Source organism: Phascolarctos cinereus, unplaced genomic scaffold, assembly GCF_003287225.1.
Source record: "Phascolarctos cinereus isolate Bilbo 61053 unplaced genomic scaffold, phaCin_HiC Scaffold_9;HRSCAF=440, whole genome shotgun sequence".
In the NCBI taxonomy this organism is placed as follows: Eukaryota; Metazoa; Chordata; class Mammalia; order Diprotodontia; family Phascolarctidae; genus Phascolarctos; species Phascolarctos cinereus.
In genome coordinates this window covers 252,052,303-252,068,618 of record NW_027556402.1, presented here as the reverse complement: position 1 = coordinate 252,068,618, position 16,316 = coordinate 252,052,303, and the positions used below count along the sequence as shown (strand labels likewise).

At 40.3% G+C, this 16,316-nt stretch overlaps 1 protein-coding gene across 1 annotated transcript; it reads right to left on the bottom strand.

The window, feature by feature from the left end:
- Positions 1–3,250: 3,250 nt before the first annotated feature.
- LOC144455473 (uncharacterized) lies at positions 3,251–16,235 on the bottom strand. Its single transcript, XM_078148887.1, has 2 exons — positions 14,621–16,235; positions 3,251–3,366 (listed from the first exon to the last, which is right to left on the bottom strand). The coding sequence occupies exons 1-2, from the start codon at positions 16,233–16,235 to the stop codon at positions 3,251–3,253; spliced, it is 1,731 nt and encodes a 576-aa protein (XP_078005013.1).
- Between the last annotated feature and the right edge of the window lie 81 nt (positions 16,236–16,316).

Here is a 16,316-nt window from a genome sequence, read left to right as displayed (position 1 = left end):
AAAAACAATTTTAACATTCATTTTTAAAACCTTGAGTTCCAAATTCTCTCCTTTCCTCTCCCCATCCCCACCCCCATTGAGAAGGCAAGCAATTTGATATAGGTTATACATATGTAGTCATGTAAAACGCTTCTGTAATAGTCATGTTGTGAAAGACTGTATTTCCCTCCATCCTATTTCCCCTCCCCGTTTATTTTATTTTCTCTCTACTTTCACCATGTCCCTCCTCAAAACTATTTTGCTTCTGATTTTCTCCTTCCCCAATCTGCCCTCCCTTCTATCATCCACTCCCTTTTCTTATCCCTTTCCCCTCTACTTTCCTATAGGGTCAGATAGATTTCTATACCCAATTGAATGTATGTGTTATTCTCTCTTTGAGCCAATTCTGATGAGAGTAAGGTTCACTCACTCCCTCTCACATCCCCCTTCTTCCCCTCCACGGTAAAAGCTTTTTCTTCTTTCATGTGAGATAATTTACCCCATTCTACCTTTCCCTTTCTCTTTCTCCCAGTACATTCCTCTCTCCTCCCTTAATTTTATTTTTTAGATATCATCCCTTCATATTCAAGTCATACTTGTGCCTTCTGTCTATATATATATATATATATATATATATATATATACTCCTAACTACCTGAATAATGAGAAAGGTCTTATGAGTTATAAATATCATCTTTCCATGTAGTAATGTAAATAGTTTAATAAAGTTCCTTATGATTTCTCTTTCTTGTTTACCTTTTCATGCTTCTCATGAATCTTATATTAGAAATTCAAATTTTCTATTCAGCTCTCGTCTTTTCTCAAGATTGCTTGAAATTCCTCTATCTCATTGCATACCTATTTTTTTCCCCTTGAAGGATTATTTTTAGTGATTTTTGGTTGTAATCCTAGCTCCTTGGCCCTCTGGAATACCATATTACAATCCCTCTGTTCCTTTATTGTAGAAGCTTGCTAAATCTTGTGTTATCCTGGCTGTTGGCTCCATGATACTTGAATTGTTTCTTTCTGACTGCTTGCAATATTTTCTCCTTGACCTGGGAACTCTGGAATTTGGCCATAATATTCTTGTCAGTTTTCATTTTGGGATCTCTTTCAGGAGGTGATTGGTTGATTCTTTCCATTTCTATTTTACCCTCTGGTTCTAGAATATCAGGGCAGTTTTCCTTGATAATCTCTTGAAAGATGATGTCCAGGCTCTTATTTTGATCGTGGCTTTCAGGTAGTCCAATAACTTTAAAGCTATCTCTCCTGGATGTATTTTCCATGTCAGTTGTTTTTCCAATGAGATATTTCACATTGTCTTGCATTTTTTCATACTTTTGGTTTTGTTTTACAATGTCTTGATTTCTCATAAAGTCACTAGCTTCCATTTGTGCCATTCTAATTTTTTTTTTTTTTGGCAATTGGGGTTAAGTGACTTGCACAGGGTCACACAGCTAGTAAGTGCCAAGTGTTTGATCTGAGGCTGGATTTGAACTCAGGTCCTCCTGACTCCAGGGCCAGTGCTCTATCCACTGCGCCACCTAGCTGCCCCTCCATTCTAATTTTTAAGGAATTATTTTCTTCAGTGAGCTTTTGGACCTCCTTTTCTATTTGGCCAATTTTGCTTTTTAAGGCATTCTTGTCTTCATTGGTTTTTTGGACCTCTTTTGCCATTTGGGTTAATCTGTTCTTAATTTTTTTTGTTTGTTTTTGGTAAGGCAGTTGGGGTTAAGTGACTTGCCCAGGATCACACAGCTAGTGAGTATCATGTGTCTGAGGCCAGATTTGAACTCGGGTCCTCCTGACTTCAGGGCCAGTGATCTATCCACTGTGCCACCTAGCTGCCCCTAGGTTAGTCTATTTTTTAAGGTGTTATTTTCCTTAGTATTTTTTTTTTGGGTCTCCTTTTTCATGATTTTCTTGCATCACTCTCATTTCTTTTCCCAATTTTTTCTCTGCCTCTCTTACTTGATTTTTAAAATCCATTTGAGCTCTTCAAAGACCTGAGACTAATTCATATTTTTCTCGGAGGCTTTGGATGTAGGAGCTTTGACTTTGTTGTCTTCTTCTGAGTATGTTTTGATCTTGCTTTTCACAAAAATAAGTTTCTGTAGTCAGAGTTTTTTTCCTGAGTGTTTGCTCATTTCCCAGCCTATTAGTTGATTTTTTAAACTCTTTGTTAAGGTAGGGCTCTGATTCCAGTGTGGAGGGTGTACTGTCTGAAGCTTTAAGGGTTTTGAACAGTTGTTTTCAGAGATATTTCTAGGGACCTGTAAATTGTCAGTTCTTCCAAGGTGATATGATCAAAGGAGATGTGTTTACTCCTTTCCTGGCCTGTGCTCTGGTCTTTGAGTGACCACAAGCACTCTTTTTTGCCCTGGAACTGTGAGGAGTATTCATTCCTTCTCCACCACTGCCACAAGCTCTACCATGCCAGTGCTCCTCTCCTCCCTGGGACCGCCACCTAGGACTCTGACCCAGATCCAAGACTGGGCAAAATAACAAACTCCTGCCTCAGCACCAGCAAAGAGATCCCTGCAATCCCCTCCCAAATCAGCCACTGGATCTCCACCACTGCTGGGGTTGGGGCTGACTGTGCTCCTCTCTTACCTGTGTTCAGTAGACCTTCCCTACTGACTTTCTAAGTTGTGTTTGGCTTTTGTGGGTTGAGAAGTCTGGAAACCACCACATCTGCCAGTGATTCATTCCCCTGAGGCCTGCTCCGGGTTTGCTTGGGCCTGGTCTGTGCTGGTGCATTTTGCACTGTACTGTACTCCACTCTCAGCCTGGTGCAACAGACCTTTCCTATTGACCTTCCAGGTTGTCTTGGGCTGGAAATTTATTTTACTCTGATATTTTGTAGGTTCTGCTGCTCTAGAATTTGTTTAAAGTCATTTTTTACAGGTATTTGGAGAGGCTTGGGAGAGCTCCAGTGAGTTCCTGCTTTTACTCCACCATCTTGGCTCCATCCCCAAGGCTTTATCATTCTGAGAGAACTAAATTATTGAACTGTGGTTCCAGGTGATTAATTCTGCTTTTCGGAATTGTTGGTGTAAAAATGTGGGGCTGAGGGCCTTTCAAACCTGTATGAACTCCATCTGCCAGAGAAATGAAAGCCTTTAAAAGAGCTGAGACTCTGAGGGCACTAAAGCCAAAGAGCATTTCTGATGGTCTTAGGGCGAGGGACGTTGTGCCTTTTGTAAAAGAATTGGGAAAGAACTTGTAGCCTTTAAACCAAGAAATCTTGGCAAAACCCTAACCAGGGCTTTCAGCTGAGCTTGGAGGAGAGGTGGGACAAACTGTAGCCAAACAGCATCCCCATAGATGTGCCCATCAGAGCAACAGCCAGCCAGCAGAAGCTATCAGAGCAGTGACCAGTAGAGCCTAGGAGTCCAGTGGGGAGATATCAGCATCCCTGTAGCACCTTCTTCCTTTGTATCTTAGCCACACATGTTCCTTATGTGTGTACCTCTCATGTACGTGTCTTAGCCACAGGTGCCCTATATTTCTGTGTTATAAAGCGTGTGTGTCACATACACATTGGTTTCTACTTGTTTCTTTTCTTCCTTTCCATTTTTCTTTCTTTTAACCTGGCCTCTCTTCAAAAGTCTGTTCCGTTTCTGCCTGCCACCTTCCCCCGGCCCGCATTCTGACTTCTCATATCCTCTTCTCCTTCTACTTCCCAGCTGGGTAAGATGAATTTCTTCTTTGAACAGTTCAGATGAGAATGAGGTTCAAGCATTGCCCACTTCCCTCCCCTTCCCATTTCCTCCTTCCACTGTAAAAACTCTTCCTTGAGTATCTCTTTTTCATAAAATAATTTCCCCCATCCTTCCTATTCCTTCCCCTTTTCCCAGTACAGTCCTCTTTCTCACCCTTCCATTTTTCCTTTGAGATCATACCAACATAATAGACCCACACCCATACCCTGTACTTTAAGTAAACTCCTTCAAATTGCTCCAATGGTGATAAAATTCTTAGGGGTTACATGTATCATCTTCTCATTTGGAAATGTAAACAGTTTAATTTCATTAAGTTCCTTTTATGCTTCTCTTGAGTCTTGTGTTTCAATGTCAAGTTTTCTGTTCCTCTCTTTTTATCAGGATACTTTCATTAAATATCCATGTTTCCCCCTGTAGGATCATACTCAGCTTTGCTGGGCAGATTATTCTTGGTGGCAATCCCAGTTCCTCTGCTTTATGGAGCATCACAGTTCAAGTCCTCCACTCCTTTATAATGATGAATACTAAGTTTTGTGTGATCCTGACTGTGGCTTTATAGTATTTGAATTATTTCTGACTGCTTGCAGTATTTTTTTTCTTGACCTGGAGCTCTAACATGGCTATAATATTCCTAGGAATTTTCATTTTAGGATCTCAGATGATGATCAGTGGATTATTTTAATTTCTATTTTGGTCTCTGGTTCTAAGATATGTGGGCAATTTTTTTTATAGTTTCTTGAAATAGGATGATTGGACTTTTTTTTTTTAAAGCATGGCTTTCAGGTAGTTCAATAATTCTCAAATTCTCTTTCAATATATTTTCCAGGTTAGTTGTTTTTTCCAAAGAGATTTTTTTCACATTTTCTTCTATTTTTTAATTCTTTGATTTAATTTTATTGATTCTTGATGTCTCATGGAGTCATTAGGTTCTACCTGACCAATTCTGATTTTTTTTGATATAAATTTATTTATTTTTAGTTTTCAACATTCACTTCCACAAGTTTTTGAGTTCCAAATTTTTATCCCATCTCCCCCTCCCCCCCACCCCGAGATGGCATGCATTCTGAATATCCCTTCCCCATGTCTGTCCTCTCTTCTATCTCGCTCCCCTTCTCTTATCGCTTTCCCCTTCTATTTTCCTGTAAGGCAGGGTAGACTTCTGTACCCCGTCTCCTGTATTTCCTATTTCCCAGTAGCACGTGAAAACATTTTTTTTTAAACATGTTTTTAAAACTTTAGTTTTCAAATTTTCTCTCTTCCTTCCTCCCCACCCACACTCATTGAAAAGGCAAGCCACTCAATATAGGTTGTACATGTGCAGTTATGCAAAACACATGCATAGTCCAATTCTGATTTTTAAGGAATTATTTTCTTTAGTGTAATTTTGTTCCTCTTTCACCATTTGGCCAATTCTTATTATTTTTTAAAATTTATTTATTTTTAGTTTTCAACATCCACTTTCACAAGATTGAGTTCCAGATTTTTTCCCCATCTCGTCCTTCCCCCAACCCAAGATAGTGTGTATTCTGAATACTCCTTCCCCTAATCTGTCCTCTCTTCTATCTCTGCCCCCCCCACTTCTCTTTTCCTCTTCCCCTTCAGTTTTCCTGTAGGGCAGGATAGATTTCTATACCCCACTGCCTGTATATCTTATTTCCCAGTTGCATGTGAAAACAATTTTTTAACATTTGTTTTTAAAACTTTGGGTTCCAAATTTTCTCCCTTCCTCCCTCCCCACCTACCCTCATTGAGAAGGCAAGCAACTCGATACAGGTTATACATGTGTAGTCATGCAAAACACTTCCATAGTAGTCATATTGTGAAAAACTAAGTATATTTCCCTTCATCCTATACTGCCCCCCATTTATTGTGTTCTCTCTTTTGACCCTGTCCCTCCTTAGAAATGTTTGCTTCTGATTATCCCCTCCCCCAGTCTACCCACCCCTCTATCATCCCCCTGCTCTCTTGTCCCCTTCTCCCCTATTTGCTGTAGGGTAAGACAGATTTCCATACCCAACTGAGTGCGTATGTTATTCGCTGCTTAAGCCAAATCCGATGAAAAAAAGATTCACTCATTCCCTCTCACCTTCCCCTTTTTCCCCTCCATTGTAAGAGCCTTTTCTTGTCTGTTTTGTGTGAGATAATTTACCCCATTCTACCTCTCCCTTTCTCCTTCTTCCAGTATAATCCTCTTTCAACCCTTAATTTTATTCTCCAGATGTCACTCCTTCATCTTTAACTCACCCTGTGCTCTCTCTCTCTCTCTCTCCCTCCCCATACATATAGTTTTTTTCCCTCCAACTACCCCGATACTGACAAAAGTTTCGTGAGTTACAAATATCTTTCCATGCAGGAATGTAAACAGTTCAACCTTATTAAGTCTCTTGTGATTTCTCTTTCCTGTTTACCTCTTCATGTTTCACTTGAATCTTGTATTTGAAAGTCAAATTTTCCATTAAGTTCTGGTCTTTTCATCAAGAGTGCTTGAAAGTCCTCTATTTCACTGAATGACCATTTTTTCTCCTGAAGGATTATACTCAGTTTTGCTGGGTAGGTGATTCTTGGCTGTAATCCTGTCTCCTTTGACCTATGGAATATTATATTTCAAGCCCTCTGGTCCCTTAATGTAGAAGCTGCTAAATCTTGTGTTATCCTGATTGTGTTTCCACAGTAATTGAACTGTTTCCTTCTGGCAGCTTGTAATATTTTCTCCTTGACCTGGGAACTCTGGAATTTGGCTATAATATTCCTAGGAGTTTTCCTTTGGGGATCTCTTTTAGGAGGAGATTAGTGGATTCTTTCAACTTCTATTTTGCCCTCTGGTTCTAAAATATCAGGGCAGTTTTCCTTGATAATTTCTTGGAAGATGATTTTTTTTGACCGTGGCTTTCTGGTAGTCCAGTAATTTTTAAATTATCTCTCCTGGATCTATTTTCCAGGTTGCTTGTTTTTCCAATGAGATATTTCACATTGTTTTCAATTTTTTATTCTTTTGGTTTTATTTTACAATGTTTTACAGCTGATTTCTCATAAAGTCACTAGCTTCCATTTGTTCCATTCTAATTTTTAAGGAAGAATTTTCTTCAGTGAGCTTTTGGACTTTCTTTTCCATTTGAACAATTCTGCTTTTGAAGACATTCTTCTCCTCATTAACTTTTTGGACCTCTTTTGCCATTTGGGTTAGTCTATTTTTAAAAATTTTAATTATTATCATATTTTTTTAGGCAGTTGGTGTTAAGTGACTTGCCCAGGGTCACACAGCTAGTAAGTGTCAAGTGTTTGGTCTGAGGCCGGATTTGAACTCAGGTCCTCCTGACTTCAGGGCCGGTGCTCTATCCTCTGTGCCACCTAGCTGCCTCAAGTCTATTTTTTAAGATATTATTTTCTTCACTATTTTTTGGGGGTCTCCTTTAGCAAGCTGTTGACTTGTTTTTCATAATTTTCTTGCATCGCTTTCCTTTCTCCTCCCAGTTTTTCCTCTACTTCTCTTACTTCCTTCTCAAAAACCTATTTTGAGCTTTTCCATGGTCTGGGACCGATTCGTATTTGTCTTTTTGGTTTTGTTTTTGTCTAGACAATGGGGTTAAATGCCTTGCCTAGAGTCACACAGCTATTAAGTGTCAAGTGTCTGAGACCAGATTTAAACAACTCAGGTCCTCCTGACTCAAGGGCCATTGCTCTATCCTGTGCCACCTAGCTGCCCCCTGATTCATATTTTTCTTGGAGGCTTTGAATGTAGGAGGTTTGACTTTGTTGTCTTCTTCTGGTTGTATGTTTTGATCTTCTTTGTCACCAAAGAAAGATTCTGTGGTCTGACTTTTTTTGTGCAGTTTGCTCATGATCCCAGTCAATTACTTGAGTTATAAACTCTTTGTTAAGGTAGGGGGTCTGCTTCCAGTGTGAAGGATGTACTGTCCCAAGCTTCGGGAGTTTTGTGCAGCTGTTTTCAGAGATACTTCTAGGGACATGTAAATGTTTGGTTCTTCCAAGGTGGTATGATCAAGGCAAGGTGTTTACTCCTTTCCTGGCATGGGCTGTGGTCTGTGAGTGACCACAAGCACTCTTTTCTGCCTTGAAACTATGAGGAGAATTCTCTCTTCACTGCTCCTACAAGCTCCACCACGCCAGTGCTCATTCTTGCCCCAGGACTGCCACCTAGAACTGTGACCCAGATCCAAGCATAGGAAAAGCAAGAGAATCCTGCCTCAGCACCAGTAAAGAGATCCCTGCAATCCCCCGCTGCTCAACAACTCTATTCCCTCTCAGGCTGTGGGCCAAGAGCTCTGGAAGAGGCTGCTGCCCCAGGGCTGCACCGTGACTTGGGACCGAGCTTCTCTCTCATCACAGTCACAGATGATTTTTACTGACCTTCTAAGTTCTCTTTGGCATTTGTGAGTTGAGAAGTCTGGAAACTGCCACAGCTGCCTGTGATTCAGTCCTCTGAGGCCTGTTTTGCCCATGTGCCCATGCTGAACTGTGTTCCTCTCCTAGCACAGTGCGATATATCTTTCTGGTCAACCATCCAGGTTGTCTTAGGTTGGAAATTTGTTTCACACTGTCTTTTTGTGGGTTCTGCTGATTTAGAATTTGTTTAGAGCCATTTTTTACAGGTATTTGGAGGGTTTTGGGGGAGAACTCAAGCAAGTCACTGCTTTTACACTGCCATCTTGGCTTTGCCTCCCAATTCTTATTTTTAATGTGTTATTTTCTCCAGTATTTTTTTTTTGCGCCTCTTTTACCCAGCTTTTAATTTCTTTTCATAATTTTCTTGCATTGCTCTAATTTCTTTTACCATTTTTTTCTTTGCTGCTCTGATTTGATTTAAATATTTTTGCTTTTTTTTTAAACCTCTTTACCACTTTTGTTGGGCTTATATCCAATCCATATTTCTCTCTGACACTTTGCTTGTAGATGTTTCCAACTCATTGTGTTCTTCTGAGTTTGTGTCTTGAGTATTCCTGTCATCATAGGAACTTTTTATATTTTCTAGTCTATTTCTTGACTTTAGACTTTATGTTAGAATTGGGCTCTGCATTCTTGGGCGTGGAGTAGGAGTGGTGACTGTTCTGGGCTTTAGGCTTTTACATCCTACTGTTTTCACAGCTAGTTTTGGGGGCCTATACGTGCTTTTTGGTGCTTCTAGAGTGGTATGATCTGGGGAAAGTTGTGACCTCTGCTCTTCTGATCTACTCTGTGGTCCTTATCCAGGTAGGGCCCTTGCTCCTTCACAACCACAATCTGGAACTGGGTAATGGTGCCTGATTCTGTGCCCAGGGCACAGGGCAATATGTTTCTGACCAGGTGTTCGAACCTCTTACCATCTCTGAGTATGAGCTCTTCCGGTGCTGCTACAGCTGCTGCTGCTGAGCTGCTATTGCTTCTGTGGTGCACTGTTCCTGGCCAGCCTCAACCCCATTTACACAGATCTCTCTTTCAGTCTTTGTAAGCTATCCTGGGCTGAAAAAATGACTCAGTTTGACTTTTTGTTGGTTGTGCATTTTAGAATTAAATTTGGTTTACTTTTCAAAAATTTGTTTAAGAGGGAAATGTTGGCAGAGCTTGGCAAAAATGCACCTTTCACTCAACCATGTTGACTCTTAACCACCCCCCCCACTTGTATTTCCTATGTATATGAACTCTTCCCACTGGATGTTATGTGCATTTGTAGGAATGCATGCTCCAGATTTATATTTTATTGCTATTTTTCTTCCTTTGCCATTTCATCCTTTGAACTCATTGGGTCCTCTGGCTGACTATCAAAAGTGGGCACATGGGTAGAGACTCAACTGATAGCTTTAGGGATGTGGATTCAGGGTATATGAAATGTGGGGTAGATTAATGTTTCTTGTTCATTCTCATGTATTATTTCTTTCATTAACATATTCAGCCTTTTTGTTGCATTGTATTCTTCTGGGAGCTCTATATGCCTTAAATTTTCTATGTATATCCTATCTTTAATATCAGTTGCTTTGGCTTATAGGGAGAGCACATGTTCTTTCAATACTGCTGACTTTTTATTCTGTTGTTTTCCATTTTCTGTGTGTTTTATTTCAAAATCCTACATTCTCTTTTTAGAGCTGCATAAGTTTTGGGAATATTCTCAGTCACATGTCCTAAATTATCATTGCTTTTTTGGTCTTAATGGGTTTTTTTTTTTGACAGCTCAAATTCTTGCTCTAATTTTTATTCTATTTTCTTCTTCTAATTCTTATTTCAAAATTTTTATTCAATTTTTGAACCATTCCAGAATTTCTTGGTGTTTCATTGTTATAGAATTGTTGAACTGTAGAATTTATTGCTGTTTGTTGTTTGTTGCACTTTTACTGGGTAATAGTTATTCTGGTTATTCTATTGTTATTCTATCTTTTCTTACTTATTTGCTCACATTTCTTCCTTTATGATTTTCACTGCTACCCTACCTCATTAGGGACTGGGGTCATACTCAGATTTTCTCTTTCAGCCTTTTTGTTTTGTACTCCTTCTCATTTGTCCCTCATTTAGAATAATTCTTGATGCATAGTAAGCCCTTAACAAAGCCTTCTTGACTGACTGTGCCAGATGGCTTGGCTTTAGTTGTTTGCTTTCTTCATCTGTGCTCACATTTGCCCCTGCACAGGTTCAGTGACCTCCTTGCACTGGCAAGATGTGGTGTGGAGGAGCTCTGTATATATGAATGATAGACAGACACTCCATGGATATATGACTACAGCTGCATTTATAATTTACCCCAAACCCTTTTACCTTTGTTATAAAAGTCCCTTCCTTTCTAACCTTCTTTGTATTGCTAGGTCTCTTCCCCTTTCATAGTTGTACCCTCTTACTTGTAATCAGACCTCGGTCAATTTAATGTTCTTTGCCATTTATGAAGTGATTTTATTTTGATGTCAGGGAGGTTCATTGCCAAGATAAAGCTTTTAATGATATGAGACAACAGTAACCCCAACTACAGCCTGGAATATAGACCAGGTGAGACGGCTCTCCTGGGAATGGGGTGAGCTGGATTCAGCAAGGGAAAATGGATCCATAAGTTTACTTTCTGCTGTTATTTCTTAATGCTTTACATTGTGCTTTCATTGTCTTCTTCTTCTTCATATTCTTTTTCTTAATATTCTTCTTCTCTGTAGTATTTCTTATTGTTTTGAAATTGTTGGATGGGGTGAGTGGAAGTTATGCTCCGATACAGCCTTTCATCTTCCTAGAAGTCTCCTTTCAGTTACTCTTAAGAATTTCATCCTTAGAGGAAATAACATACACACTCAATTGGGTATGGAAACCTATTTTACCCTGCAGGGAAATGGTGGGGGAGGGGACAAGGGAGCAGGGAGATGATAGAGGGGAGGGCAGATTGGGGGAGGGAGTAATCAGAAGCAAACACTTCTAAGGTAGGACGGGGTCAAAAGAGAGAATAGAATAGATGGAGGGTGGTATAGGATTAAGGGAAATATACTTAGTTTTTCACAACATGACTACTATGGAAGTATTTTGCTTGACTACACATATGTAACCTGTGTCGAGTTGCTTGCCTTCTTAATGAGGATGAGTGGGGAGGGAGGAGGGGAGAAAATTTGGAACGCGAAGTTTTAAAAACAAATGTTAAAAAAATTGTTTTCACCTGCGACTGGGAAATAAGATATACAGGCAGTGGGGTATAGAAATCTATCCTGCCCTACAGGAAAATTGAAGGGGAAGGGGATAAGAGAAAGGGGGGGGGGATGGAAGGGAGGGCAGATAGGGGAAGGGGTATTCAGAATGCATGCCGTCTTGGAGTGGGGAGAGGGATGAGATGGGGAGAAAATTTGGAATTCAAAATCTTGTGGAAGTGAATGTTGAAAACTAAAAATGAATAAAAATTATAAGAATTTCATGTTTAGGATGTGGAAGTCATTATTATGGATCTGTATATATGTATTGGCCTATCTGTATCCATCCACCCATTCTTGAGCCCTTTTATGGCTTATAGAAAGTAATAAGTGCTTGGGTTTTCTGTCTGGCTTATTGGATACTGGAGAAAGAATGGACAAAAAATGAGTCATTGTTAGGGGAACATTGGTTCATTTAGTATTCAACTGCAAGGATTGTTGTTCAGTCTTGTCTGACTCTTTGTGACTCCATTTGGGGTTTTCTTGGCTGAGATACTTGGAGTGGTTTGCTATTTCCTTCTCCAGCTCATTTTGTGGATGAGGAAACTGAGGCAAATGGGGTTAAGTGACTTGGGCAGGGTCACACATTAAGTGTTTGAGGCCAGATTTGAACTCAAGAAAATAAGTCTTCCTGACTCCAGGCCCAACATTCTTACCTGCTGCACCTCTTAGCTGCAGCAAGAATTGAGTATCCCGTATTTAAAAAAAGCATCTGCTAAGTATCATAAAATCAATATGGAGATGTCTTTACTAAATAAAAGTCTCAATTAGAATTTGATAAATTTTACTTAGTTTTATTTGAATTCATTGAGGACCAAAGCTGTTGATTGTTTTGCTTTCAATTCAAGTCTTAAGAGTCCTAGTATAGTACCATATATGGCTTAGTGGACTTGAATACATTGGTGTGAGTGGATGGAGGGGACTTGGAAACATTAGTGTTTAACTGAGTTTCTTTCCATTAACATTATGGGATCTGCATGGGTTCTTTTTCTTCTTTGGAAGGCTTTGTAAGTTTGACAGGTTTTTCTTTTTTGGGGTCTGAAGATGGTTGAAGAAATTTGTCCACTGAACTTGGACAAGGGGAAAAGGGCACTTGCATAGGTTCTCTCTGATGATATGAAGAGCAAGAGGGGACTTGAATGTCAAAGAATTCATCTACATAATCGTTTGATAAACTTGAAGTTGGAGCATGGGTTTGGATAGATTTTCTTGATGGAGTTGATCCTGGGAAAGGGAGAATTTCAAAGTATTCTTTCAGTGAACGTTCTCTAGAGGAAGCAGGAACTTGTGTTAATTCACCCATTGAACTAGACTCAGAGGAAAGAGAATTGTGTGTGGATTCATTTGGCAAAACCTTTGAGAAATGGAGAATTTCTGTGAATTCTTTTGTTGTACTTGGGGAAGAGGAAGCAGGAGTACCTGTGAATTCTTCTGATGAAACTGGACCTGACAAAGGAACATCGTCAATGAAATTTTGCGGGTAACTTTGGCCAAGGGAAAGAGGAGTGCCCACAAATTCTTCTGATGAATCTGGACCAGATAAAGGAATAACATCTATGAAATCTTTTAGTGAACTTCGAGCAGAGGAAAGGGGACTTTGCATGAAATCCTCTGATGGACCGAGACCAAATGAGGTAAAAACTTCCATGGAGTCTATCTGGGAGATTGGACTGGAGGATGGGAGAACTTGTATTAACTCTTCCTGTGAACTTGGGCCACAAGAAGCAGAGATTTGAATAGATTCTTTCTGGGAACTGCTACTGGAGAGAGGGAAACCCATAGCCTCTCTGTTTGAAGCTGGGCTAAAAAAATTAGTAACTTGAATGAATTCACTCGGTGAGCTGATGGTGGAGGGAGGATGATCCCTGGAGACTGTCTGTGAACTTTCACTGTAAGAAGCAAGAACTTGAGTGGATTCTGTCTGGAAGCTGATGGTGGAGGGAGGGAGACCCACAGACTCTGTCTGTGAACTTAAACTGTTAGATTCTGGAACTTGAATTGATTCTCTCTGGAAGCAGATTCTGGAGAATGGAAGAGTCATATATTCTCTCTGTGAACTTGGACTGCCAAAGACAGGAGCTTGAATCAGTTCTCTGTGGGTGCTCATGATGGTGGGAGGGAGACCCGTAGAGTCTCTTTGTGAACTCTTGCTGTAAGAGACAGGCATTTGAATGAATTCTCTCTGAGAGCTGATGCTGGAGGGAGGGAGACTCAAAGACTGTCTTGGTGGACTTGGTGTTTTATAAGGAAGAACGTGAATTAGTTCTCTTTGTGAGCTGATGCTGGACAGTGCAACATCTAGTGGTTCTCTTTGTGAACTTTGGCTGGAAGAAACAGGAACTTGGATGGATTCTCCCTGGGAGCTGCTGTTAGAGGGAAGGAGACCCATGAATTCTCTCTGTGAACTCTGAATTGAATAATCAGGACATTCAATTGATTCTCTCTGGGAACTGGTATTGGGTGGATGGAGATCTAGAGAATCCCTCAGCAAAGCTGGGATGTTAGAAATAAGGGCTTGATTCAGTTCTCTCTGGGAGCTGATGCTGAAGGGAGGGAGATCCATGGACTCTGTCTGTGAACTTGAGCTGGACAAATCAGAAATGTGATCAAATTCCCTCTGGGAGCTGATACTAGTGGACTTTCTCAGAGAACTTGAAGAAGCAAAATTATGAATTGATTCTCTCTGGGAGATGCTGGATGGAGAGAGATTCGTGTACTCTTTCTGTGAACTTTGGGTAGGAGAAGTAGGGACTTGAATGAATTGTCTCTGGGAACCTCTACTGGGGACATGGAGACCTTCAGGGAATTCTTGTGGATGACTGAGAATCAAGGGAGGATGAACTTGCATGAATTCTGTCCTGAAACTTAGGCCCATGAGTGCTAGAGCTTCCATGACATCACTCACTGAATGCTGGCTGACTGCAGCAGAAATTTTGTCCTCTTCAGGTTCTTTTACTGATGTCAAGTCAGAAATTGGAATAACTGGTAAAGATTCTTTTGTTGAATTTGATATAGAATTGTGGGAATGAACTTCTAAAGCTTCTCTTGTTGAACCTGGGCCTGAAAGAATGGGAAATTCAAAGGTGTCTCTCAGTGAATTTGGGGCTGATGAAGTTGTGTCTTGTATGGATTCTTTCTGTGATCTTAACATCGAGGAAACATGAGCTTCCATTGATTGTTTTGATATACTTGGGCCTGAGAAGGAAGGAAATTGCATAGATCTACTCCCTGTTGGACTGGGAAGGCGAGAAGGTTGTCTGGATTCTTTTGGTGAACCTGAGCGGGGAGAGTGAGTTCTCTCACCCTCTGCATATTCTGTGGGGGATTTTAGGCCAGAAGAAGTAGAAACATGTATAGATATTCCTGAAGAACTGGAGGTGTAGAAAGAAGGAACTTCAAAGGATTCTCTTGCTGAACTTGACTTAGAGATAGTAGGAAATTCAAAGAATTCTCTTATTGAATTTGGGCTAGATAAAGCAGGAGCCTGTGTTGATTCTTTATGTGAAGTTGGCACAGAAAAATCAGGAACTTCCATGAAATGTTGGGATATGCTTGGTCCAGAGCAATAAGGATATGTAAAAGTCTTACTTAATGATCTAGGACTGGCAGCAGGGGAAGGTCGTGCTGATCCTTTTGGTGAACTGGGACTGGTTGACCAAGTACCATCATCTTTTGCAAATTCTACTGGAGACTGTAAGCCAGGTGATTGCTGACGTTCTTTTGTTCCTTTGGAAGAAGTTAATGTGGAAAGAAGAGGAACTTCTAAGGATTCTCTTGTGGAACTTGGCCCAGAGATAATGAAAAAGTCAAGGGATTCTTGCAGTGAATTTGGGACAGAGAAATCTTGACCTTGAATTGACTGTCTCCTTGAACTTGCCACAGACAAAAGATTTGAGCCAGAGAAAGAAAGAAATTGTATACCTTTACTCAGTGATATTAGGCTAGCAGGAAGGGAAGCCTTTTTGGATTCCCTTGATGAACTTGGAATGACAGACTGAGCACTCTTGTCTCCTGCCAATTCTATTGGAGACTTTAAGCCAGATGGGAGATGACTCTCAGCAGCTCCCTTTGAAGAAATTGAAGTGGAAAGAAGAGGATCTTCTAAGAATTCAGTTGTTGATCTTTGCCCAGAGGTGTCAGAAAAGCCAAAAGATCCTTGCAATGAGTTTGGTTCAGAGAAATCCAGACCTTGTACGGACTCTCTGTGTGAACTTGTCACTAACAAAACCCTTGGAGGTGAAAAAGAAGGAAATTGCAAGCATGTATTTGGTGATAAAAGAGCCGAAGGAAGCAAACTCTTTTCAGACTCTTTAGGTGAACTGGGAGTGATAGACTGGCCATTCTCCTTCCCTGCCAGTTCTACTGGAGACCATAAGGCAGGTGATGGAAGATCTTCTCCTGTTAAAAAAGTTGAAGGGGAAAGAAGAGAAACTTCTAAGGAGTCTCTGGTTGATCTTGGCTGAGAGATAACAGAATATTCCAAGGATTCTTGTAATAAATTTGATTCAGAGAAATCCAGACCTTTTATTGACTCTCTCCATGAGTTTGTCACAGATGAAACACTTGAGCTTGAAAAAGAAGGAAATTGTACAGCTTTATTTAGTGAAATAAGGCTGTCAGGAGTGTAAGCTTGTTTGGATTCTACTGGTGAACTTCGTATGGCAGAAAGGACACTCTCATTCTCTGCCAATTCTGCTGGAGACCTGAAGTCAGTTGATGGAGGGACTTCCGTGGTGTCTTTTGAAAAAACTGAAATAGAAGGCAGTGGAACTTCTAAGGATTTTTTTGTTGATATAGGACTAGAAATAATAGATAAGTCCAAGAACTCTTGCAGTGAAATTGATTCAGAAAAATCTGGACCATGTATGGATTCTTTCTGTGAGTTTGCCATAGACAATATCGTTTGGCTTGAGAAAGGAGGAAATTGTATAGCTTTACTCAGTTTCAGAAAACTAGGAGGAGGGGAAACTTG